The following is a 27,970-nucleotide window of genomic DNA, read 5'->3' on the forward strand; positions in this document are numbered from 1 at the left end:
AAATAAAGCCAGGAAATTGGTATAATCTTAAAGGCCAATATGTGCTTAATCAGAAGTCCCTTTTATGCAGAACAAGCCTGCAAAGGACTACTGTACTAAAATGGTAATTAACAGACTTACAAATTTGAAATTTGTCACCATTCCATGAAAATTAGATTTGATTTTATAACAGGAAAACATCCAAGTTATGCAACATGGAAAATTTGCTGTGAAGGTGTGACAAAGCCAAGAAAAAAATGAAAGCCAGGAAATTGGTTCAATCTTTAAGGCCAACATGTGCTTAATCAGAAGTCCCTTTTATGCAGATTAAGCCTGCAAAGGGCAACTGTACTAAAATGGTAATGAACAAACTTACACATTAGAAATTTTGTCACCATTTCATAAAATTAGGTTTGATATCATAATAGGAAAACATCCAAGTTATATAACATGGAAATTTTGCTGTGTAGGTGACTTTCTGGAGCCACATTTCATGAAAAAAAAATCCTACCCTGAGGTATAATATTTTAGACTAAAATTACAACGTTGACCTAAGATAAAATCAAGAAAAAAATTAAAGCCAGGAAATTGGTCTAATCTTTAAGGCCAACATGTGCTTAAACAAAAATCCCTTTCATACAAAACAAGCCAGCAACTTCACTGAAATGATAATTTACAGACTAACTACTTTGTAAATTTGCTGTCCCCATTCCATAATAATAAGTTTTGATTTTATAACAATAGAAAAACAAGTTATACAAGTTTATCTTAGAGCACTTTCAGAACAGCAGACTAAGGGTGCATTCCCAGAGATTTAGATCGATCCAGAGATTAAGATTTAGATCGATCTAACTCCCTGGGGGTTCACGCTAAATTGCAGTCAGCCGAGAGCGCACCATAGTTGATTACCTCCTTACAGCTTTTAGAAGGCGGGATAGACGCTTAAGCCAGCTAAGCTGACAGTAATCTAGTGAGACTCCCCACAAGGATGGATCCATCTAAAATCTATGGAAATGGGGTCGAACAGTGCATTCACAACAGCAGACTACAGATCAGCGGATCAAATATGTAGTTAACAGGTTCACAAGGGTAAGTTATACCTCTACTGTTTACAGATTCAACTTTTTATCTCCAATCCATTGATCATTTTCTCAAAAACAGAAGGAGATTCTGACAGAGAATAACTTTAAAGTTGGTTTGTGCTATATACCTGTACCACAAAAGTGGCCGACAATGGTGTTGTTGCCAAGAGAATGTCACTTTCATCACGTTTTTCCACTGACGATACAAATAATACAAACAATATTGTATAAGTCACTTGTTTCATAAAGGCAATATACTGGCTATGGTTTCATAAGCAGTTTGATAACCAAAACCACTTTTGAAATGTAGAAGATGGTTGTTGGTTAACAAAGCTTTTATTTTACCTAAAGAAACCAAACATGGGATTTGGGGACAAAACATGAAATGAATATTAAATATTCTGCTGTTTGAAGCCATGTCTTTATACTTCAATTTTTCAATAATCAACCTATGAAACTCCTAAATCAAAAACACCTTAAATTTTAAAGCCCATATTATCCTTTGTTTTCTTAAAGGACATAGCTTCAGGAACACACATAATTGGCATTTTCAATTCAAACCAAAATTCAAATTTTAAGGAGGGGTATTGCTTTTTTGAAATATACAATTAATATTTTCCTCAAAATAAAAAAAAAGCTATAATTCAATGAGTGAGTTCTGAATGAATCAACAGTTATTAAGACCACCATGTCTTCCTGTAGATTTCAGAAGAAGAAAAATGAGTAGTTTTTGCAAGATTTGTAGGCAGAAAATATGACTTGGGACATCTTTAAACATTGATGGTGTACCTTCAAACATAAAAGGCTACCTCCTAAGCAAAGGGGTAGATAAAAGCAAAAAAAATCCCATGTTAGGCTCTTTTTGTGTTAATAGAATTAATTACTTCATATACTGTAATATTTTAGTGAGTATCTAAAATGACACATAATAAACTATGATGTCTCTTAAATAAAATAAGACATATATGCTAAATACATAAATTACCATCACAGGCTAAAATACTATTCTATAGGTTAAAAATGTGTTTGTTAAAATACACATAATTATAAACTTAAGGTTTCACAAAGCTAGTTTAATTTTCTCATAATACTGTAAACTATCATTTTTCCAAAAAAAAGTTGTTCCTTCATAAGCACCTTCTTTTAAATTTTGGCTAAATAAATGTGATAACAGAATCAAGCTGTAAAGCACCAGATTATTCAATTATAATATACAGCTATGGGGAATTCTCCTGGATAACTCCCAGCACAAGGAAACAGACTAATTGCATTTCTGTTGTGCGGCAGTGACTGCATCATGGACAGTAAGGTACACCACTGACATGCTGTTTTTCTCAAAGAATCCAGTTTTGTCCAACAACTCTAGAACACTAGCTGTTAAAAAGATTAAAAAACACCTCTGTCAAAATGTATGTACAAATATGTCATGAAGAGTTACTTTTATCAGAAATTATTTTTATCCTACCCAAATGTTTTTGCAACAAAATTACACCTGTAAGCCAAATCATTTTCATGGAGAGTTCCTTTTTATTCAAATTAGTCAAAGTATTCTACACTAAAGGATACTGACAAATAATTTACAGTAGTTTTTTCAATTAAAAATGCCTCAACTACTTTGATGATCTCCCAATATCTTCTATCTGTGTCCTAGGATTGGGAAGCAAAATCTAAAACTGTCTAGAGGTTGAAATTTGTAAGAAATATGGGTTCAGCAGAAGTGGCATTAGATAAAATGGTGAAAACTACCATACACAAAGATGTTTTACAGTTGTTACTCATGTGTAGATCTGTCCTCAGTAGAACTACGCAATTGACTTATTATTATATCAAATCTCTCTCTCTCTCTCTCACACACACACACACACACACACACACACACACACACACGCGCACTGTTCCAGTTACTTACATTTACAGTTGGCTAGGAATATTGAAATTCCAACATCTCCATACTCTGCCACCACCTGAAATAGTTGAAAAAGTCATATACTTAAAAACAGAAGTTAAACTGAAGGGTGATGCATCTGTGTTAATATTCAACGGTTAACATGTAATGTTGCCAACACATTAGAACATTAATTCACTGCATGAAGTCCAACCAACTGCACTCTCTCTCTCTCTGTGTGTGTGTGTGTGTGTGTGTGTGTGTGCGTGTTGCAACTTTTGAAACTAGATCAAGAATAATTATAATGATAATCACAGGTGCCCCCTCCCCAAGTAGCCGAAATCGTTCCCTTTTTTACTGGTCTAATAAGGTTAAATGTGACTTTGACTTTGACCTTTTGCCCTCAAAATTGATAAAATTGTCAAACTAGTTAAACCAAAAGGCATGTGCAAAAATACACTCTACTTTTTGGAATATCTTCAAGGGGGTCATACAAGTAACAATACTGATTAAGCTATTTCAAAGTGCTATAACAAGGGCAAATCCAGAGATATTTTCTGAGTCTTCCAAATTATCTTAGTTGAAACATCCTCCATTTTTGACTGTCTTCCAACAGAAAAAATTAGATACCAGTCAATGTGAACTTGAAAAAATTCTGACAGTCTTCCAGAAGACCCATAAGTTGGTTTCTGTCTGCCCCTGTGTTACTTTATGATCCTGGCCCTCAAACATGCTAAATGACTGATTCAGACCTTCAAAATTATCTTCTTAACAATCCTAAGGAAGACATCCTTACTTGTGTGATAACTTTCGCCCCCAAAGCATCTATGTATGTAAATGCCTCACAATCCAAAATGATATGGTGCACAGGGAGATCTGACTTGGGGCTGTCTGCATCTCCACTATAGGTGTCGCCAGTGGTATCCCCCATCTCTAAGGCAATAGGGACGGTCGTTTGGTCTTCTGCCTGAAAAAATGTGATTTTGAAAAAAATAAAGTAACCAAAGATAATCAAAAGAAGAAAAGTATACCACGATTAACTGTTTGTTTATGGACAAAGTGTCGCATTCTAAACACACTTTTAATACATTCTGTAAACCACTTCTTGTTGAACTTCTCTGAAGACAAGTAGTATGTACTTTTTGGTCATATTTTAACAGATAGGTACCATGCATAAATACCACAAAATACACAATTTTGTCCCTTCTAAATGAACCCTGCAGTCTATCAACCAGCTTGACCCAGTTTGAAAATGTTCGAAATCCACACCCTGGTTTGAGCATTGCAGTTCAAATGGAATACGGCGTAATTTGAAAAAACAATAATTATGACTGGGTTATGGACTTTTAATTTTAGTGGATTGTAAGGACTGTGGTTATTATAAATGACTGGAAAGTAGCATTAAAGGTTGCTTAATTGGACAAAATTACTGTTTCCTTTTCTTATTAATTTTTTTTGGGGGGTGGGAGGGGGGCTTACACTGTGCACCTTAAACATTATTTTCTAATTTCATTTTATTTATTAAGCTATCCTTCACCAGAAAATGGTTAATGAAATGGTTAAAAAAAACATTTTGAAAACATCATTATATGCATTTAAATCTAATCAGATAAAAACACAATAAAAGTGAATGTTCTCTTGTCATTTTGGTTGAAGTATCTCTTTATAAAAAATTAATTAAAAATATACACAGTTACAGGGGAGAGCAATTTTTTATACAGGTGATATCATATAAAAAACTACATGTGAATTTCAATTTTCTCCCCTTTTCTAACATCCCATTTCCATAGATTTTTAGATCGATCTATCCCTGTTGGGAGTCTCACTAGATTACTGTCAGCTTGGCCGGCTTAAGCGTCTGTTTCGCCTACTAAAAGCTGTAAGGGGGTAATTAACTATGGTGCCTGCTCGGCTGACTGCAATTTAGCGTGAACCCCCAGGGAGTTAGGTCGATCTAAAACTTAATCTTTAGATCGATCTAAATCTCTGGGAAAGCACCCTAAAACTAAACTTGGTATCTACATTAGTGTTATAAGAAATGTTATGAAGAATTTCAAGTTCCATTATAATTATATGCATTGTAATAATTTGTTAAACGTAGAAAAGAGAGTGATTACAGTATTTAATACTGAGATGTCAAAGTGAATTTCTGAAGTATAGGCATTACCAGGCTGTCTGCAAAGTCAGCAGCGACTACAGTACATCACATAACTCCAGTAAGTATAGTTGCTGATAAAGGAAATAAAAGGCTCAGTTAGATAAGTTGCTAAAAGAAACAAATTATGACTCAGTTGGATTAGTTGCGCATGAAAGAAATATTCATCCTTGAAACAAACAATGAGAGAAACATAAACATATGGAGACATACATCTTCACATGTACATAACCAAGCATACTTTATTGGGTAAAGCCTGTGCTTTAGTTGTCTGTTCTGCGTCGAAATTCTTCACATCTTCTGCCTGAAAAAAATGAGTATTATTTGGAAAAACAAATTAAAATGAACAGAGCCAGTATGAGTTTTTTGTGGGACTATTCTTCACTGTGCTCATTTCACATTATTTTCTTATTTTATCATATTTAAATATTTGTCACAATGGTGAACATGAATGAAACATTACATAAAACATCATTATTTGCATTACAACATAATCTTTTACAAAACTTATAAGAAAGCCATAAAATTAAATGTTCTTTTGTGATTTTGGCTGTAGTTGATCTCAATTAAAACTTTTCATGTCTACAAAAATATCTGTAAGAAGGCTAACTGCCACTGACTAAAGTACAGAACTAAGTAGATAAGTCACTGACAGTAAAGACTGTTATGGGGGCTATGCTTTATTTTTAGTTAAAGGGATAACAACTCTTCATTTAAGACACATATCTCTCAATGAATAAATTGTAACCAACTCATAGACATGAAATAAATTCTATTTTACCACCACAACTGCGATTATTCTGGAATCTGTGCTTGCCATCTGACCACCTCCATATATGACTACCCTCTGTTATGGTCTCTCAAATAATTATTTAAAAAGAGACTACCTTTGAATGTGAGGAACAGATTCATTAACCAATGGTAAGTATGGGAAAATTGTCATCTACCCCAGGAAAATCCATTTTATGACCAAAATAAGCAGCTGTTATTCCTTTCATTGTCTGTAAGCTGGGTGTGTAAGAAAATTTGTTCTTCCAGGGACACCCAGTATAAAGGCAATGACTGATGACTGAGAAAAATATGATAAGAGGTATCAATGGAAATAACTCAGTGATGTAGTTTAAGCTCTGCCTTAAAGATGTACTTTGATGTGTCAGGAGTACTGACTAAATGAAGGAGAAAAAGTAGAAAGCAATTAGTGATGAAATCTATACCCTAACCCCATTTTACTTGAAGCCTGTTTTTTTTTTTTAAAACCATTTTCATTCATGAAAACTAAACTGAGTACGCACATTGGTGTTTACTATAAGAAATGTTAGGGAGGATTTGACATTCCATTAATTTATACATGTAGTATGTAGTAGCATTTGTATTATGGAGAGTTTAGAGTTGTTTTTTCTTTAGTATAGGCATTATTAATCTGTCTGCAATGTCAGCAGTACATCAAAAATTCCAGTTAGAAAAGTTGCTATTTAAAGAAACAAAGGCTCTGTCAGATTAGTTGCAAATAACAGAATCATTCATCTTAAAGCAAACACACAAATGACAGACACATAAAAACATACGGACACATGCACACATGAACCAAGCATACTTTATCACGAGGAGCATCTGCTTGAGTAGTCTGATCTGCGTCAGACTTCTTCATGTTGTTTGCCTGGAAAACATTGAACAAATTTTGAAAACAAAACCACACAGCAGTGGGGTTTTCAAAAAATACATGAATTTTTATCGCAGACATAAAATTTAACAAAAAATTAAAATCTACAAAGTGGTTCATGCTAATTTGTTGAACACATGCTAATTTTTTATACATGATAACATAAATAACTATGTAACAAACAAGGGAATGACAAAATCATAGCAAAATTAATATGTACACATACTGGTGCACAAACATAACTGTATGTACAAATGCACTGGCATGCACTTAAAGTCACTTTAACACAAACACATACTTTATCCAGAGAAGCCTGCACTTCAGTAGCCTTCTCTGTATCAGACTTATTCATGTCTTTTGCCTGAAAAAAAATTGTATTCAATTTTGGGAAAAAATACATTTATATGAACAGAGTAAAAATAGACTGGTCCATGGTAATTATGTATTTATTTTCTTTAACAGACACTAAAAAGATGAAATAAACAACTTTGAAAGAAAAAAGCAAATGACAGCAACATAAAATATGTACTGATACACACAAATAACCAAGCATACTTTATCAAGTGAAGCCTGTGCTTCAGTTGCCTGTTCTGTGTCAGATTTCTTCACTTCTTCTGCCTGAAAATTGTAATTTATTCATTTGGATAAAAATTAACTAATATCAACAAAGTAAAAAAAGAGTAATGGAAATGAAGGATATCCACTGCATACCTATATATGCTTATTTTCTTGAACTGCCTCCGCACAGATGATACAACCAACTTAGAAAGAAGCAAAAGACCAAACATCATTAAAAAAAAAAAAACAGGTACACATAAACATACATATAAACACTACATTAATAAATAAACATTTATATAAATATATAAATAAACCTACATCATCATTGGTGACCTGTGCTTTAATATTCTTCTCAGTATTAAACTTCTTCTTTTTCTTGGCCTCTTTCTTGCTCCTTTCTGCTTTGATGGCCAGTGGGTCTACCCCAGTCAGCCTAAACATACTGTCCATGAAGTGCTGGGCATTGGCATAGTACAGGACTGACTCATAGTGGAAGATCTTCACCCCAGATGGAAGCTCTTCAACCTAGAAAAACAGGGCATATAGTGACTATGGGTGCTTTCCCAGAGATTTAGATCGATCTAAAGATTAAGATTTAGATCGACATAACTCCCTGGGGGTTCACGCTAAATTGCAGTCAGCCGAGCAGGCATCATAGTTAATTACCCCCTTACAGCTTTTAGTAGGCGGGACAGACGCTTAAGCCGGCCAAGCTGACAGTAATCTATTGAGACTCCCCACAGGGATAGATCGATCTAAAAATCTATGGAAATGGGGTGTATGATGGAAATTCATCTGTATTGTTTCAAAACCTTGGAACTAGTTAGTCCGCACAGTTACATTGGGAATGGACCCTTAGACAATCTATTATAATGTCACAGTGGTACTGAAATACAGCGAATAATGAGGACAGATTATAAAAAGCACTTTCAAAAAGAAATAATGGAACCACATGGCACCGTTTTTGTACTAGTATGGCGGCTACATGTGGGCACCAGATATCACATGGCTTGTTTTGGTAACCTGTATTTTCAGCACAAAACTCGTTTATTTAAACAGTTCAATTACCGTTGGACAAAACACACATATTAAATAGCACAAAATCTAAGTTCATAAATGACATAAAATGCAGAGAAAACAAAATTTGTGCAAGATCCATATAACAACAGAAAACTACTCAAGTGTAACAAACCCACCTTTCTGTAATATTTTGGATCTCTGTAGAAATCGGTGTGTGCAATATGTCCATAGACACTAGCCTTTGGCCTGAAAAGAAAAAAATGATATAGATTAAAATGCCAACAGACAGACGGGCAAAGCAACACACATGCTTAAACATGCGCACATTTAAGCAAGCACAACTTTAACTTAAATTTTATTATTTCTGTCCCATGACATATATAAATAACTAATAAAAAGTATTAAATTAAGTAGAGGAAAAACTGATTTATCTAACTAACTTGGTACATGTAAATCTTTCATCTTCCTCTTTCAATGATTGACTTGATTTTTATGCCAGGTGCAATTATGTTATTAGCATATCCTTAAATAAAGGTGTTATATAATCAACTTGTATATTTTTGCCTTAATATTGAAACCTTACACAACATCCCTTGGCCTTAAAGAATATGTCCAAATGTGGAAAAGGTGCAAAATATGACCAATATGTGAGTTTTTCTTCTCTTATCAAATAAAAAGAAGAAAAAAAAACTGATTCCTAACTTGTAGAAAAAAAGATTATCAAAATTTTCTTTTATAAGCTTAGTCAATCCATTCCAATGAAACAAATACAATATAAATCACCTTTTGACAATGTTTTGCCTAATTTTTTTAGTGAAATTATTACGTTTATTAAGTTTGGCTAATTAATTATTTAAAGACATCACACAAGACAGCCTCTACATAACTTACCATTGTGTTCTTAGAATAATGGTCAGAAAAGAGAAGACAACACCCACGAGAAGTCCCAAGTCCATTCCCAGCAGAACAACAGACAGAAAAGTCACCAGCCATATTGCCTTAAAAATGCAAGTCATCAAAAAATATCTATCACAGAAAGCCTTCTTTAGCAAATCATAAAGATCAAAAAGATATCTTATGAGGTCATATGAAGTTGTGGACCAATAGTTCTCGAGTAATAGGCCTCTTTGTATAACGCCCAGGTAAAGAAATTAATTGTACAATTATAAGTAATAAAAGTTTGCATGCATTGGCCATACATAGGAAATAAGTTTATAAGCGATCGGATTTGATATCCCGGGGAGGAGGGAGTAAGACAGAAAGACTAAGGAGTAAAAAAAGATTGTTTAATATACTTACAGCATCAAATTTTGATACCCTGCACAGTCGCTTCAGCTCAAGTACCTGCAGAAACATACCCTTCAGTGCCACTATGATTATACTGGACAAGACACACTGGAAGAAATCATTAAATTTTTTAAATGTCTGTATAAACAGGTTGTTCAGTTCGCTCAATGTTTTGAAGCAAAAAAACTCCATTCAAACAAATTTTGATCATGCATTTGCACTTGTACCCTAATAACAGGTGAACCTTTTCCCTTTATGACATATCCAAATGCGTTTTCCATCAGTGAGTTGATTTAGTTCAATCAGAAGAATATCTCTCAGCCATTATGAAAAGTGCCTTGGTCAACACTTTACAACAATACCTTTTTATTCATTGATTTGGTAGAAGATGAAAGATTACAATTTAACAATTATCTAGTGGTAGACTGATTGACCTAAAAACCAGACAGCTTCAAGTGCCTCTGTAGAAATAATATGTAACCAAATACAACACAAAGATACCATAGGAGTAATTTATGAGAAGTGGAAAGTTTTTTTTTTTCAAAAAGAACATCTGGCATTTTAAGGCAAAATCCAAAGCTTTGCCATCAACTATGGAGTATGCTGGTCGAACAATATAATGCATTCAAAGGAAAGAAATATAAACTCACTCTGGGTGTTGTCTTGAATAGTGGCGCCATCACCAGAATCACAATGAGTACAAATGTACTGGAGATTAAACCTGCAACCTGAGAAGAAAAAAATTGAATCAATCCATTTTTCCTCCGCTCCCTCCCTCTCTCTACTCTAAATGATATACTCTACACTACAAACCTATCATATAAAGATACCCCCCAAAAATAAAAATAATAACATATCCCCTACCACAATCTGTATACAGATGCAAAGGTGATTCACATAAAAATTATGTGAAACTTCCATTATATTGATCATAAATGATCAGCCTACAAGCAAATAAATACAACTATAAGAGTTAACAGTAAAGTACGAACTGGAACACAATCATTGGTTTAACAAATTCTCCCTGTCAGTTTTAGCACAACACTGTCCTTTAAGTGAAAATGCTTAACCAATTTCATGAAAATGCTGAACTATTTATAGGTATAAATGTAAAATTATATATATAATCCTTATCTTTATCATCATGTTTAACAAAATGCTGTAGCTGTATTGTAAGGTACAGTAGTACATTGTACCTGTACATAAAACAACTATGGTAGTGTTATACAATATTTGAAGACTCACTATATTTTTTTTCAAAAGAGAGACCAACCGTTGGCAAAAATCCAAACCCCGGTGAAGGACAGTTTCATAACTCATCACACCCTTACATAAAACAGACATATATGAAATTCCAGTCTGATTATTTCATTCAGTTGCTTCCTGAGGCAAGAATAAACATAATTTGAATCCAATTAAGATTGTTGTATAAACCTAACTGATATCCAGTCCAGCAATTATACAATTAACACATCCCTTTCACACATCCGTTTCAGCAAGTAGTTAATATGACAGAAATATAGGTCTAATCAGCTAAATTAAAGATAATGAAATTGTAAATTATGTCTATTAACACTGTTCACACTCACTTTACACCTGACAATGCTTTCTTTATTACATATAGTATGCACCTCATATCACTTTAATACAAATGTGAATATATTTCTAGGTACAAAAAATATAATTTCCTTTTTTTATGTAATTGTTACCATACTTAAAATACAAGCGTCTTTTTGTACTTTAGCCAAGTACCTTTCTCCAACACCCCCTTACTGAAGCCACTGATAGACTTACATGTACCATGAGAAGTAGATGGAGTGAGGGCATATTCACAATCAAAGTTGATCCGCAGACTAACGAATCCACAGATCAAATATGTCCGACCCACTTGAAATCTTACCACGTACTTCCCATGGAGATTCTATTAAAATGTCCATTAGGGGATTATGCAGCAAGCTTTCAAGTGGGTCTGCCATGTTTGATCTGTGGATCTGTTAGTATATGGATCAACTCTCTCTGAATGCGCTCTAACTGCCTTTCACAGGTGGGGGTTCATTTTGGGAGGTTATATAAAATTATCCTTCACTTAACTCATAAACCCTGTCACCTTCTTGGCCCATTAATTCAATAATTATAAAATGAGAGAGTGAAATCCAATTGTCAACATCCTGGTGCAAGGCTAAAAACAGCTTTAGTTAAGATGCTGTTGGGTGTGGCCACAGTTCCCTTCCATACATGCTTGAAAACTAACTCATTGCTCTGCAGATGTATGAAGTGCATACTCTCATTTGTGTACCAGACCAGGATTGATTTTTAATTTACATGTATGAGAGACACCATCTAACCCTAACTAACAGTGACTGAAATATTAATACTTAAATGCACTCAATATATATATACAAACTGACGAAAAAAGGATTAACCTGACAGACAAACATGCACTAAAATTTCGAAGTGAAATTCTAACCATCATCACAAGAATCAGACACTGAAACAATGAGCATTTAACCAACTCATGATTATGTAGCACCTGCCACATCTAAATTGGAAATTTAGCCTTAGGCTTTTATTATTTGAAAGTATACTATCAGTGTTTGAAAATGTCACAAGGACAAAGTACAGTAATATATTGTCTCTATTTCAATTCTGCAAAATTAATATAATATTTTCCCCAATCCAGATGTTAAAAAAAACCCTCAAAGTACTTGATGTCAAAAGTCCCTTCTGAAATGTACAGGGAGTCACATAGCTGTCCAAGTGACTGGACAATATGAAAACCTTGGTAGAATACCTTTAACCTTACAATAAAAAAAAATCTTGAACTTAAAATGACCTTGACCTCTCTATCAACCTTTGACCTTTACCTGAGTTTTGCCCCCTGTCACTTCCTGCATCATACTCCTGGACAATGCAGCACAACAGGTAAAACCTTGGAAAAATGAGTTGAAAACATTGCAAATTCCATAGGAAATCAGCTCCTGTAACATATGATAATAAACATTCATCTATTGGTCAATTTACCTTTTCATTTTGTACAGTGTCAATCAATCATTAAGTATTATTTAAAGTTAATTCAGAATAAAATACAACATTTAGCTGCAACTAATTTCTAAAATTTGGATTTCTTTTGAGGAAGAATAAGTTCAAAATGCACTTAACTTGAACTATCTATCAAGATCTGTTAATTTATTATTTGGTCCTGAATCATGAAAACTGAATGAACATAATTACAAATAATAACTTTTTAAATCTAAAAAATATGGAATTATTTTTGCTCAATACCTGGTTTCCATCCACAGTGTAGTTTTGTTTCTTAGCTAGCATCTTAGCCAAGGATATAGAGATAGTGAAAGCCACTATGGCTATACTGAAGGCATCAATTATTAACTGGCCACTATTCTGTTCACCTAACTCAGGTGTCTGTGGACTGGGAATACTGCAATCAAAATGCAACATTTCTTTTAGTTAATGAAAAAAGCATCCTGGGCTATGTCTGGCAATTTTTGTTTTAATCCAGTAATTATATATTCAAGCAATAATAAAAGAAATCAAATAGAGTCTTATTTTCTACAGAAATGATTAATCATCTGATGATTTTATAAACTATCACTAACAAGGCAGTGGACACAAATTAAATCTGACCTCTGTTAAGGAGGTTTAGTCAGTCCATTTGTCACCAGCCTAACTCAAAAAGTTACAGATGGTTTTTGATGAAATTTTCAGGATATGTCAAAAATGGGCTAACTTTGAAATAATTAGACTTTGTTGATGATCAATTAATTAATTAAAGGTTAATTATTTGTCTTGGCAGAGGTCTGAGCTCTTTCTGTGATTTCATAATTTATTTTTACGTTTAATCACAAGGATAGGTAAAAGTCACCTGCTGGTTAATCAAAGTTATTAAAAAATGATATAAATAAATAAATAAATATTTACCCTGTTGGGATGTTTCCAACTACTACAACCCCATATCTTTCATCAATCTTGGTAAGATATGTAATGGCAGTGCTTAGTATTACCTGTCAAAATAATTTAAAATCAATTAACATTAGTCAATGAATGGATAGAATGAGACAAAAAAAAGAAAAAATACATAATTATCAAATCAATTCACTGTATAAGGAAAAATTTTCAATGGCAATCTTGGAAGTGAGATGTGTGCCAAAAAATTGAGCAAAACATCAGAAGCCATTTTCAATTTCAATTTCAACTTTAAAAATCTAAAAAAAAAAATCTTTCCAAACATTATCAGCATACTTTTGTATGTGTGCATGCATGTTTAGTAGTTAGTAATGAGCACAGTGAAGTCACAGTGCTGGATCGATCCAGGTGGACTCGTTGGATTCATCTAAGACTGGGATCCCATCACCCTAGCAGCTTTAGTAGGCAAGACAGAGATTTAAGCCACTTAGATGGAATGCAATTTAGTGAGAATCTCCTTGAAGACAGATCGTTCCTGCTAGTACGCCAGGGTTATGGAAATGGCCTCAAGTAGAACAGAAGCTGTACTCACCACAATCAGCTCTATAGGCACAGGGACCTTGAGTTTCTTCCTATACCTGGCATTGATGCATTCCTTCACCAGGATCAGGGTGATCATACACAAGATAGACATTATTATGCTCACTATGTTAGCATCTGGCATACCCTTCAATATCTCTATCATAAACTGAAAGTTAAAGATATGCTATGAATTTCAAAGGCATTGTGGCATTCTCACTGCATAAATAATGTAAAATAAGAGTGTGGTGACTAAAATTTACTCCCAGTCCAAGAAAAGTAAAGTATGTCTTTATCAACTTACGTGTATGCCTTTATCAACTTCATACTTATTAAGAATTATAAGTACAATTACTGTAAAATTTCCGCTATCTAAACTTAGACACCTTCCTTCACTGAAGTTCTGGTAAATCAAACACAAGCAACTAGCTAAAGCATTCTATTCTACCTTGATGAGTTTAAATGGATTTCCAATCTTGCTACTAGTGACATGAATCCCAAAGACTTCTTTAATCTGTGAAGTGACCACATAGAGGGCAGCACCAAGCATAAAACCACTGATCAGAGCATCAGACAAGTAGACCACCATGAAACCAAGACCAAATATCCCTAAAAACAGCTGGAAATAAAAAACGGTTGGATTATTTTCCACTATTGATACCACAGTACTGAGTAGCTGAAAAATTATTTTAATACTTATAAAAAATCGTTCAAAAAAAAAAAAAAAAAAAAATAGATAAACATCATTTTACATTTGTGATACAACTGAGACTGAGTCTACACTAATTTGAAAAAGCAGCTGTTATTAGGAACTTGAATAATTAGTTGGAGATGTCTGCTAAAATCACCCTATTAGCAACTGAAGTCACTCAAGCTAATATTCCATTTCAGCTAACACAAATATTTTCACAAAATCAATGTTTAACTGATGTAAAATAATATTCTTTTTCCACTTTATAATGTTTTGCATTAAAATTTTATAAGCTATCAATCTTTTAAATTACATAAAAAATTATCAAATTATATCGATCTTTAATAAAAAGCATAAGGTCTCTCATACAAGTACCTGCCACAGCCCTGTGAACATTGCTAGTGAAGTGGCCACACCCACTTTGAAGAGCACACAATCTGGGTCTGTATTGGTGTCTCCATCACACACCCCCATGGCACTGGTCCCCGTGATACTACCAATACTCCAGTTCCCTGTGGAATTCTCGGTATTTGAAGCTGGTGGGATGTAGTTGTTTATAGCCTCTCTGTTGACTACTTGCCCCACCATCAGAGATACCACTGCCATTGTGCCTGGAGGTGGACAAAATGTGACACTTAAAGTGACTGCTTGGGAGAGATACGTATGTTATTTTTAAAAGCTTGTTATTATCATCTTAAATAATCCTGAACTCATTTATTAGAAGCTTATAATTCCCTTTCAAATAATTAAAATTAAATGACAATTCTAGCTCAGAAATGTGTTTGGTTAAATGCTGAAGGTAACTGATATTTATATATTTTTTTCATTCTTTCTTTCTTTTTGTTGAGGGGGGTCAATAAAGGCAAACTGCTTAAGATGGCATTTAAAATCACAATTTTCTTTTTTGAATTTTTTTTTATTGATACTCGTGTGTGTGTGTGTGTGTGTGTGTGTGTGTGAGAGTGTGTGTGTGCACGCATGCATGTGTGTTAATTCAATAATAACGGCCCCTTAAACATGTAGGCAGAGGTCTGCATATTTTGCACATGTCTATGTGTAGTACATGTCTATGTGTAGTACATGTAAGGCACATCATATGTACGTGTATCAAAATATCAAATTTATATAACATGTATCAAAATATCAAAATTGTATAACCAGGATTAAAATGAACTGGGATGAGTTTTCTACAATTACAACTGTAGGTTACTGTAATAATTGTGGTTATAATTCTAATTCTTATAATAAGACTTACCCAAAGAGATATGCTTTGATGATCCAAAGAAAAAGTAAATAACTGATGGGAAGAAGGACACATAGAGGCCATTTATCGAAGGAAGACCTGCCAGCAAACCATACGCCATACCTGTAAAATAAATAAATAAATAAATAAATAAATAAATATAGTTTCCTTGTACATCATTCCCATCTCAATACAAAAAGATATCTGATAGTGTTAGCTGATCAATTACAATATCTACACGATTTCCAACTTTTAGTATACCACATCTGGGTATGGCCCCAGTTCAAGTCTGTGTGCTGTTTCTCAGTTATCATAAAAAAGGTGCCTGATAATATATTTGTCAAAATGTTGTCTAGAAATGTTTTGTTAGATTTGATTTTTCAAAATAAAAAAAAAAAAAAAATCAATCAATCAATAAATGAATAAAAAGGAATTAAAAAATAACAGCATACTATTGTGATACCAGTAATTATCTCTGGTAGGTTTACAAACATCATCACCAAATTAAATGCACAGTGTTACAAATCCTTCAGGAAATGAAAAACCTTTTAACCTAATTTTTAGTTACATAAAATCAAAATTACACAAGGTAATTTGTGTAGTCAATCTTGGCTCACTTACTGCTGAGGCATCATCAGGCTATCACCTATCATATGATAATTTCTGGTTATGAAACTATGAAATATAGCACACTCTGTGCCAAGTTTAAACTGTCTGTGCCAAAAAAAAAAAAAAAAAAAAAAAAAAAAATCAACTATACTTGGCCTTTTGGAGCCCAGAGTCTAAGGGTGCATTCCCAGAGATTTAGATCGATCCAGAGATTTAGATTTAGATTTAGATCGACCTAACTCCCTGGGGGTTCACGCTAAATTGCAGTCAGCCGAGCGCGCACCATAGTTAATTACCCCCTTACAGCTATTAGTAGGCAGGACAGACGCTTAAGCCGGCTAAGCTGACAGTAATCAAGTGAGACTCCCCACAGGAATAGATCGATCTAAAATCTATGGGAATGGGGTCTAAGAATCAATTGATCTGACAGAGAAACACAAAGGTCAGCAATTAACTGGACACATTTACATACGTTTAATTGCCCATCTTCAATTTTACCAGCAAGGTAATTTGTACAGTCAATCTTGGCTCAATTAATGCCAAGGCATCATCATGCTGTCTTATGATAATTTCTGGTTATGAAACTATGAAATATAATACAGTCTGCGCCAAGTTAAAAACTGTCTGTGCAAGAAAAAAAATCCAACTACTATACTTGGCCTTTTGGAGCCCAGAGTCTAAGAATCAATTGATCTGACACAGAAACAAAGGTCAGCAATAACTGGACACATTTACACACTTTCAATTGAATAGCTTCTGCAAGTAATTTGTACAGTCAATCTGGGCTCAATTACTGCAGAGGCGTCATCAGGATATCATATGATTATTTCTGGTTATGAAACTATGAAATATAGCACAGTCTGTGCCAAAATTAGAACTGTCAGTGCCAAAATTAACTTTAAATTTCCTCTATACTTCTGGACATCATGGTTTCAGAATCAATTGACCTGACACAGAAGCAAAGATCAGTAATTACTAGTAACTGGAAAAATTTACACAATTTTAATTGCCTTGCTTTAATTTTACTAGCATTTAGCTAAAGGCCAGTGCCAACAACGTGGACTGACCCAAGTACCTTCAACAAACAAAGAGTCAGTTATCACTGAAGAATGACCACGCAAAACCAATACTCATATAGTAAACAATATTTTTGCCAATTGTGTTTAAAGCACTTATTTTCTTTTCATTGGTGCATCTTTGAATGAATGATAGCATTGTAAATTTAGAACACAATCAACAATGGTTTCATAATCACTGACATGCAATGCTGACAAGTGATTCTCTCTCAGTACAGAAAATTGACTGGCAAGCATTCGCTGAAAGGATGCTTCAACCAAATATGCATTAAAAAAAAACATTTCAGTAACAGCTTTTGGTAAACAAAGTTAAGCACGTGCTTTCTTTAATATATATAGTAACCAAATGTCCCTTCTCAGTAACAAATGAATTTGTACTCCCTATTTCAACATCCTGATAAACTCTTGTATCAAGATCAAAATTATTAAAAATTTTTTTACAATATAAAGAATTTGAAAAAAATTCATTAGGCAGGCCTATTTTCCAACATTTTCCAACTGACCCTTTCCAGCGGATCTTTGATTAGGATAAAAATGAGTAAAGAGCCAAAATTATTTTTTAAAACGGTTTAAAAATGCAAGGATTAAATTGCTCTTTTTTTTCCGGAGGGAGGGGGGGGGGGGAGGTACTACATATGAAATACATAAGACACTTTTGACTTAATGGCCTACATATACACTGGCCTCTTGGTTCAAGCTTGTAACACCTGTTATTATTCCAATTATTTTCCCAAAAAAATTACCACTTCAAATCACTCATTAAAGGATGTAATTCCAACTAGCTATTGAAAACCAGAGCTTTTATCTTTGTCATATATTACAAATCGACATAATAACAAAGTCTTTTTGGAAAGACAATTGTATGATTTTATTTGAGATACGTTAGTAACAATTACCTGATCTCCTTATTGACCTGTTTATAAATAGTAAATGACTCACCATGTGGTAAATGCATAATAGCTACTGTCAATCCAGCAATCAAATCATTGAAAAGCCACACTGGAAACTGATAGTTTGCCATTGATATAATAAAAGGGAACAGCCTTCCCAGGCAGCTTCTACAACGATCTCTTGAGCAAAAGCCATCAGAACAATGCTTCTTTCTCAGAGACTTTAACTTCTCAACCACAAAATGTCCTCTTTCTGGTTCAGTGTAGTTAAATTCTTTGTCAAAAGCCTCTTGTGTATACAGTGGTCTCTGTATCGTAATCATGGCTTCTTTGGGTGGATCTTGCACCACACTGGAGTTTTCCTGGTCATCAGTAGTAGCGTTTTCCATGTTTGCCTCTAAGAAAAAAAAATACCAACAGATTACCATTTAATTATAATACAGAGCTGCATGCACACACACACACACGTGTTTGTAAATAAATAAATAAATGAACATCTTTATACCAGGTTTGGCATCACAAACAAAAAGACTCCCACGTGATGTATCTACATGGACTAGTACATGTATAGTAGCTGTTACTGAAGCACACACGTACTCAGCACGTCATGCATGACTATGAAATGCACCATGTCTGGGCCTTTAGTTCTCTTTATGTCTCATGGCACAAGACAGAAACTGCAAGGTTTATGTTACATGCACCGGTGCTTTATGGACCATTCCCAGACCCTAGTGTACTAACTGTGGATTGATCTATTTCCAAGGGAATTCTCGCTAAATTGCAATCAAGTTAAGTGGCTTAGATGTCTGTCAAGCCTACTGAAGCTGTTAGGGGGTAATTAATTATCATTAAGCAGCTTTAGTAGGTGTGCCGGACATCTAACCTGCTTAAGCTGAAAGCAATTTAGCAAGAAACCCTTTTGGAGATGGATCGATCCTGTTAAATTGATCTAGGTATGGGAACCCAGTCTTACACTTGTCTACAGTACAGCACACACTCCTTCTTGACTCAAATCTGTCTGTAAAACATATCCATTTAGCTATTTTACTGTTTAAAATAAAACAAACTTGACATAAATGCACAAACACGGAGGCATTAGAGGTGATTATTTTTTCCACAGTCTGTCAATTGCAAGATGAGGCAATGCCTTGCTTTCCCCAAAACTGTTTGTTTTTCATTGTGTTGATGCATGCTATTGTACATATTTATTTCTATGTTTAGTGAAAAATAATGAAACATATCATTTCTTGTAGATGTTTTTCTCAAACCAGTACTAGTATGTACCCAACATACATTCACAGCAATAAAATCAGTTGCAAATAGATATATTAATATGGATAATCCTGGCCCCATAAGCACACAAGTACATGTAAACATAATCTATAATAAGGCAGATATCTTAAAGGACAATGTTCATGTAAAAATCTATTTCTCGAATTTTGAAGATACAGCACTCAATCTATACACTAGAGGTATGTTTTAATCGATCCCCGCCATTTAAAAATTATAAAAACAATCTATTAGTAGAAAAAAAAGCGTTCTAGTAAACCTCACCTCAATATGCAAAAATGAAGCAACAGATCTGGGTCACGTGGTACTGTGACGACAATCACGATAAAGGTCTATGAGACTCAACTGAGCTGCATGGTGCATACAGACGGAGAAGTTAAGGAAAGTTGTGTTGAACGGAGTAGAGGAATTTTCGTTATGCCTCGGTGTGTTGCCGTGGGATTCACCAAAATTGCAGCTCTCGTTGACAATCTTTCTTTGTCTGTCACGGTCTTCCGTGACTTACCTACTAACTTCGGTGACAATAGTTGCGATGCTCTAGATCATGGTCACCTCAGGTGGTTTAGATCATATCAAGAGCTGGTAGTCTTTCAGATTAACTGTCATCAGTTGGCAAACTTACTGATTGCTGATGCATTTTAAATGCATTGTAGTTGACCAAAAGCTCGTTTACAACAAACCTGTTAATTATGCACCGCTGCAATTCCCAAGCCAGGTAATAACAGGTATGAAACTCGTCTTGGTGGGCTTTCATATTTTTCAATATATCTCATTTATTTCATGGGGTTATTTTATTGGTATTTGTAAATGACGTTAAATATCAATACTTAAACAATTAAGTTCAAACACGGTCGCGAACATTAATAAAAGAAATTGCTCTCAGGGTATCTTGAAGCTTCCGTGGAAGAAAACGTGTTGAGGAAAAACAGGAAAAAGAGCGTTATATTAAAGACAAGGCAGCAAAGCTGTCAAATGTACAGACAAAAAGCAGGAAATAACAAAATAGGCTACTGTCAATTCTGATACAAAAGTACATTATGTTAAACTGCAAATTCAACATCAAATTTTAATTATGCTCAACAGGTAATACCAATGAAAGTAAAATGTGTACCAAGCATAAGGCTTCAGGCCCATGGAAGTTCAAGTTCACACTTTGAAAATGTAAAACTTCCAGAAAAAGAAGTCAATTAGACTGCTTTTCCAACGTCAGGCTGCATTTTAGTCCTGTATTTCTTTTTTGAAAGTTTTTCAATCATAAGTAACATGGTTTTCTCATAATGGTCATCATGGCAGCAGCACCCAAAATTGTGTTTTCTTCTATTCTGATGCAATATTACATAATGGTTTACAGCATAATGACAATCAATTTTTAATAAGAAAATATACCTATCATGGATTTTCAGAAAATGTGACTATCATGGGTCTTCAAGCCTGTGGAACTTCAAAGTCACACATTGAAAATGCCAATATGTGAAAAATTAAATTTTCACAAAAAAATGTTTAACTGGCAGATTGCATTGCCTACTGAAGCTATATTTTAGTCCCATGTTTCTTTCCTGTAAGTTTGAGAACAGTAAGTGACATGGTTTTTCTTAAATGGTCATCATAGTAGCAGTGCCCAAAAATAGTTTTTTTTCAAATTTTGATGCAATATTACATAATGTTTAACAGCATAATGACCATCAATTTCTAATAATAAAATATTAGTATCATGGATATTCAGAAAATGTGACTAGCAAAGGTCTTCTGGCCCATGGAACTTCAAAGTCACAACTCGAAATTGCCAAAATGTAAACAAGACAGCACTGTTCTGAAATGTTTTTTTCCACATTTTTAACAATTTTTAACATAAAACAAAATTAACAGTTTACTGCCATTTATATATGATCAACTAAAAAAATTGATGAGATGGGAAAAAAATCAATAGAGCAGTGTTAAATGTCCAATTTCTTCCATTCTGAGATTCTGAACATAGTGAATGATTGAATCTGACAAACTGCAATGATATGAGTTTTTTTCCATTTTTGAAACTTTATTACACAATACACGATAACAAGTTTACCATCATTTTTACAAAATCAACCAACAATGTTGTAAAGATGCAGGAAATGTCAAACAAACACTTTTACGTATCTTATTAATTAAATAATGAAACTGTTAACATGCCTAAGAATTGAATCTGAGGAAATGTGAAAAAACAGCATAACTTCTAAGATAATGGCCCGATTATGCTGATTTTCAAACTCAACTTGAGTTTTAGTAAGATTAACCACTCCTGTGAGTTTCATGACAATTGGCCTATCTGTTTTTCTTATATTGTTTTAACAGTGTTGTATATATGCTGAAAAGTGAAAAAAACAGCATAACTACTAAAATAGTGGCCCGATCATGCCGATTTTCGAACATTTTAGTAAGATTAACCACTCCTGTGAGTTTCATGACAACTGGCCTATATGTTTTTCTTATATTGTGTTAACAGTGTTGCATATATGCTGAAAAGTGAAAAAAAAAACAGCATAACTTCTACAATAATGCCTCGATCATGTTGATTTTCGAACTTGACCTGCGTATTATGAATATTCATCAGCTCTGTAAATATAAAGCCAAAAAGTAAAACTGTCTTCCACTTATGGTGTTAACGATAAAAGTGCACGGCGACGGCAACATGGACGGCGAGGACAGATGCAGGTGATGGCAATATGTACATAATAAAATATATGTATCGTGGATTTTCAGAAAATGTGACTAGCATGGGTCTTCAAGCCCTTGGAGGTTCTAAGTCACACCTTGAAAATGCCAATATGTGAAAAATTAAATTTTCACAAAAAACCGATTAACTGCCAGAAAGAATTACCAAACAGACTGCATTGCCTAATTAAACTGTATCTTAGTCCCATGTTTCTTTCCTGTAAGTTTGAGAACAGTAAGTGACATGGTTTTCCTTAAATGGTCATCATGGGAGCAGTGTCCAAAATAGGGGTTTCTTCAAATTTTGATGCAATATTACATAATGTTTAACAGCATAATGACCATCAATTTTTAATAATAAAATATTAGTATCATGGATATTCAGAAAATGTGACAAGCAAAGGTCTTCAGGCCCATGGAACTTCAAAGTCACACCTTGAAAATGCCAAAATGTAAACAAGACAGCACTGTCCTGAAATGTGTTTTTTTCCATTTTTAACAATTGTTTAACATATAACAAAATTAACAGTTTACTGCCATTTTTATATGATCAACTTAGAAAATTGATGACATGGGAAAAATATCAATAGAACAGTGTTTAATGTCCAATTTCCTCCATTCCGAGTTTCTGAACATAGTGAATGAATTAATCTGACAAACTGCAATGATATGAGTTTTTTTCCATTTTTGAAACTCTATTATACAATACATGATAACAAGTTTACCATCATTTTTACATAATCAACTAACAATGTTGTAAAGTTGCAGGAAATGTCAAACAAACACATTTACGTATCTTATTAGTTAAATAATGAGACTGTTAACATGCCTAAGAATTGAATCTGAGGAAATGTGAAAAAACAGCATAACTTATAAAATAATGGCCCCATTATGCTGATTTTTGAACTTGACCTGCGTTTTAGTAAGATTGATTACTAATGTGAGTTTCATGACAACAGGCCTATCGGTTTTCCTTGATATGTGTTAACAATGTTGCATATATGCTGAAAAGTGAAAAAAACAGCATAACTACTAAAGTAGTGGCCCGATCATGCCGATTTTCGAACTTGACCTGCGTTTTAGTAAGATTGATTACCCCTATGAGTTTCATGACAACAGGCCTATCGGTTTTCCTTAAAATGTGTTAACAGGGTTGCATATATGCTGAAAAGTGAAAAAACAGCATAACTTCTACAATAATGGCCCGATCATGCTGATTTTCGAACTTGACCTGTGTTTTATGAATATTCATCAGCTCTGTAAATATAAAGCCAAAAAGTAAAACTGCCCTCCACTTATCGTGTTAACAAGGAAAGTGCACGGCGCCGGCATCGGCATCGGCATCGGCGACGACAGACGCAGGTGATGGCAATATGTACAGACACTTCTGTGTCTGTACATAAAAAAATGGGAACTGCTATAATAAAATGGTTCGTTATCCTAATTCGTTTATGCTTTGAGGATTTGTTTCTGAAGATTATTTCATCTGAAATATTAAATAATTTAAAAGATTGATTATTTTATAACTTGAAATGCAAATTCTGCGTCAGTACGCAATTTTTTTTTGCAAATTTGTAAGCTTATAACACCGTGCTATAAAGATCTACTCAAGAAAAAAATTTGCTTGGGTAAAATTGAGTACGGAATGAACTGGAGACACTTGGCTTGTCATTAAGTTTACACGAAAATATGTCAGGTAACTTTATACTGTCTTTGAAAGAGTAAAGATTGAAAGATAATTTTAGACAAACTTTGACGGGGGAAATACCTACAAAGAGTAATGGGCTATTTCGCCAACATCTTGTTGAAAATTTTACACTGCAATTCTATTCAAATAAGCTAAGGAACTAATTGCCAAATTAATACTCTCATCACATAACAGGGGGGTAACCAGACCTGCAAAAATTGTACGCACATATTTAAAAAGATTACAAGCACATACAGCAAAATGTAGACTTACGCAAAACATGAAGGACAGCGTAATCACAGCAAATGTACCTCATATAGTAGCTTAATTTCCATTAATAATAAAATCATCATTTAAGTCAAAAATATTCTTGCGATTTAATAACTATTTTAATTTACCCAGAACGGTATATTTATTTTAAAGGCGGTTAACTGAAATATAGTTTTATGATTTGTTTGTGAAAATTGCCCATGTCACCCTGTTAGTTTGGAGGTCTAAGCTGGATCAAGTCCGTGTTAAAATTCCTATGAAGTTGTGCAGGAAAAATTCTTCCTTTCTTTCTCTAGCTCCTCGATAAACCTGGTGTTCAGATTTTATCTAGTACCCCCAGGTCTACAGGAGCTGCGCTTTGTAACTAACGCACAGGTAGATTTTTACCTGAGATAACTGGAGTAAAGCTTAGATAGAGAGTGCGTTCGATACAAGCAAGACAAATTGAATGCCATTTAACCCTCTAATTAAGAGGTAAAGGAAGTTCCAGTTAGATGGATGATTAAGATAGGACTTGTAAAGGTAACGGGCATTGTTTACCTCAGTTTAATAAAAGTATGCAAGACGGAGTGTCAGTGGTTTAATAAAATAAATTGAATTTCACAAATAACATGGACCTCATATGCAATAATCAACATTTCCCTTAACTCATTCAAATGCAGTGTTTTATACAACTTGGGATAACCATAATGAAATGCTTGTTAAAGAAATGACTAGATGGGAAATGGTTTTACACAGCTTCACGAAGATTTAGACCCCTCGGGTAAGAGATTTGAATGAGTATAAACTTTTATCAGAAGCCAGAGAAGTCATCTTACAGGTAGACAATGCAGCTCAGTTTGACAGCTAAGCACGCTCTGTTCTCCAGTGGCTCGATTGTCGTCATTGGACCACGTGACCACGTAGCTCATTAACTCCCAGGCCGAGCAAATAGGACGTTTTTTAAAGCAAAAAATTTACAAAATGAGCTTTTAATTTGTGTATTTGGATAAAGATATCGTTAGTTGGGCATGTTTTCTGAAGAATATGTTCCGTTCAGGCCATTCTGACGGCATGAAGCAAACCCTATAAGATCTAAGGGATTATTTCCCTGGACAAGTTGTTATTCATCATGTACTATCCCTGGGACACACTGCATGTTATTTTTCTGCACCTGATCTCTTTCTGCCAGTTAGCCTGGTTGAATATCTGCAGATAAATTTACTTTCACTTCATGTACAGCATACCATAATCTATCATTTTCTCATTTCCTTTTTATTTATTTTTTTTCTGAAGGTGTTAATTACCCCCTAGCTGCTAGAGGAGGCATGGCAAACATTTAAGCCGATTCCTTAGAGTGCATTCCCACAGATTTAGATAGATCCATCTAGATCGACCTAACTCCCTGGGGGTTCACGCTAAATTGCTGTCAGCCAAGCAGGCACGGTAGTTAACTACCCCCTTACAGCTTTTAGTAGGCAGGACAGACATTTCAGCTGGCTAAGCTGACAGTAATCTAGTGAGACTCCCCACAGGGATAGATCGATCTAAAATCTGTGGGAATGGGGTCTTAGATTACACTTGGAATACATCCCCTACAGAGTTGGACCGAACCAGCTTATATAAAAATGGTTTGTCTCCTTAAGTTTCATTTGCTTGCTTACCTGTCATGCCACAATGAAGTGATATACATACTTATGTGGGAGTTAGCAAGGATGAGGCTTCCATTAATAAGTGAAAAGTCTGAAAATTAAAATGGCATGGGATCCAGGGAGCCTTCTGCATCGATTTTAAAAATAATATTTTCAGCTCCCAAAAAGTAAAAAAATCCACCGATAGTTGGAAAAAACTCATTTGGGTTATAGTTGAAATAAATGCATGAAAAGGTGGATCTAATAATGATTGATACAATATTTTAACGTCCCAGGAAGCAACCTACTGTGCAAAATAAAGCATCTCTGTGGCAGAAGTAGCTTAGAGATCCTTCCCATAATCCTTCCGTACTAGCAGGATCAATCTATCTCCGAGGAGATTCTTGCTAAATTGCATTCAGTTTAAGCAGCTCAAATGTCTGGTCTGCTACAGGGTAATTAACTTTCATGCACACTTGGTTCCTGGATATTCTTTCACGTAGTTTTGAGTGTGATCTGTGTGCATGCTACTAATAAATGCACATGGCGATGCACTCTTTGCATTTACCTTGAGAAAATTGTCTGCACAATTTGCAGTCTGAGTTGAAAGAACGCACACCAGGTGACAAGACAGTTAAGAGGATGCTTGCAAGATCTGATAATTGGGCTAAGGACGAGGTGGTTGCGTGCTCTGTTGGAGAACTGGGGGGAGGAGGGGCTTTTGGAAGCCAACCGTACACGAAAGTTAATTACCCCCTAGCAATTGACTTCAGTAGGGTAACAGACACTTAAGCCCCTTAAACTGAATGCAATTTAGCAAGAATCCCATACGAGTTAGAGCGATCCTGCTAGTGCAAAAGGGTTGGCCAACATGATTTTTTGAGTTTGCTTCTGGCCAAGAAACAATCCTTAACATACAGTGTACATGTACAAATGTACAATACTTCTTGCATACAAAAGCCTGTTCATTTTAGCCATTACTTTAAGTTTCTTGCAATAACATGAAAAATCACAAAGTGAATAAAAACAAAATGCATTTCATATACATGTAGCAGAGACATGCCCGAGACATATTTCTCAAAGTAACTATAAAAAAGGGTGGAAAAAGAGTTATATAAGCACGACCACTATCTGTGCCTGTGTGCGTGCATGTGAGTGTTGTAGGGCCGGTCGTGGGCGGTCCGTCGTGCTTGGGGGTGGGGGTGCCCCCGTCAGGACATATGTTTTCGGCCTAACATGTAAGGTCCCTGTGGGTAAGTTACAATTGTAGGTTTACAGCATGTTAAGTCGTCATATGTCATATGATGCAACGCCGGCATGATTGGTTATATAATGGGGAAACTATTTGTTTATAAAAAGCACCATTACCAATGTAATACCAGGTCATGTGAACCGATTATGACACCAGTGCAAAGACTTTATTAAATATACAACTAGCTTGAATAAGAAAAGCGCCATTTACCTTTTTTATGAGTGATTTCCAATTACTGAAAAACTCGAAATTTGCAGGTGTTTTGTAACGCTACCTCTATTTACTGAAGAGTGATAAGGCAGATTCTAAGACGAGCCCGTGGAATTTTATAACGCTTGAACTCTGATTGAACTATGCCCGACTGTCACCTTGCCTGTCACCTTGATCGGTTACTCTGGTTACTAATGGGCATTACTTTATATGCCTATGGGGTATAAATAGTTTCCTGATTTTGATAGTTTTTGAGTTATGGTAGACTAGTATCGTTTTCTGCGGTAGGCTAAGGTTATAAAATTAAACCAGGTTCGTTACCCAA

The 27,970-nt window shown here is 34.6% G+C and overlaps 1 protein-coding gene across 6 annotated transcripts; it reads right to left on the reverse strand.

The window, feature by feature from the left end:
* Window positions 1-566: 566 nt before the first annotated feature.
* LOC106181876 (prestin) lies at window positions 567-27,806 on the reverse strand. Of its 6 annotated transcripts, XM_087008377.1 has the most exons (21): window positions 27,646-27,806; window positions 18,688-19,035; window positions 16,076-16,186; window positions 15,196-15,431; window positions 14,578-14,748; window positions 14,143-14,298; window positions 13,566-13,648; window positions 12,912-13,065; window positions 12,494-12,607; window positions 10,280-10,357; window positions 9,642-9,737; window positions 9,234-9,340; window positions 8,519-8,588; window positions 7,641-7,847; window positions 7,317-7,379; window positions 7,060-7,122; window positions 6,696-6,758; window positions 5,343-5,405; window positions 3,743-3,913; window positions 2,971-3,025; window positions 567-2,435 (listed from the first exon to the last, which is right to left on the reverse strand). In XM_087008377.1, the coding sequence occupies exons 2-21, from the start codon at window positions 19,025-19,027 to the stop codon at window positions 2,323-2,325; spliced, it is 2,514 nt and encodes an 837-aa protein (XP_086864503.1). In that variant the 5' UTR covers window positions 19,028-19,035; window positions 27,646-27,806; the 3' UTR covers window positions 567-2,322. The 6 variants fall into 6 exon arrangements, with proteins under 6 accessions (XP_086864503.1, XP_086864504.1, XP_086864505.1 ...); XM_087008380.1 differs by lacking the exons at window positions 567-2,435; window positions 2,971-3,025 and adding an exon at window positions 5,114-5,175 and having other exon boundaries at window positions 3,745-3,913; XM_087008378.1 differs by lacking the exons at window positions 5,343-5,405; window positions 6,696-6,758.
* Between the last annotated feature and the right edge of the window lie 164 nt (window positions 27,807-27,970).

Source organism: Lingula anatina, chromosome 3 (genome assembly GCF_051362555.1).
Source record: "Lingula anatina isolate TDL-2025a chromosome 3, LinAna3.0, whole genome shotgun sequence".
In the NCBI taxonomy this organism is placed as follows: domain Eukaryota; kingdom Metazoa; phylum Brachiopoda; class Lingulata; order Lingulida; family Lingulidae; genus Lingula; species Lingula anatina.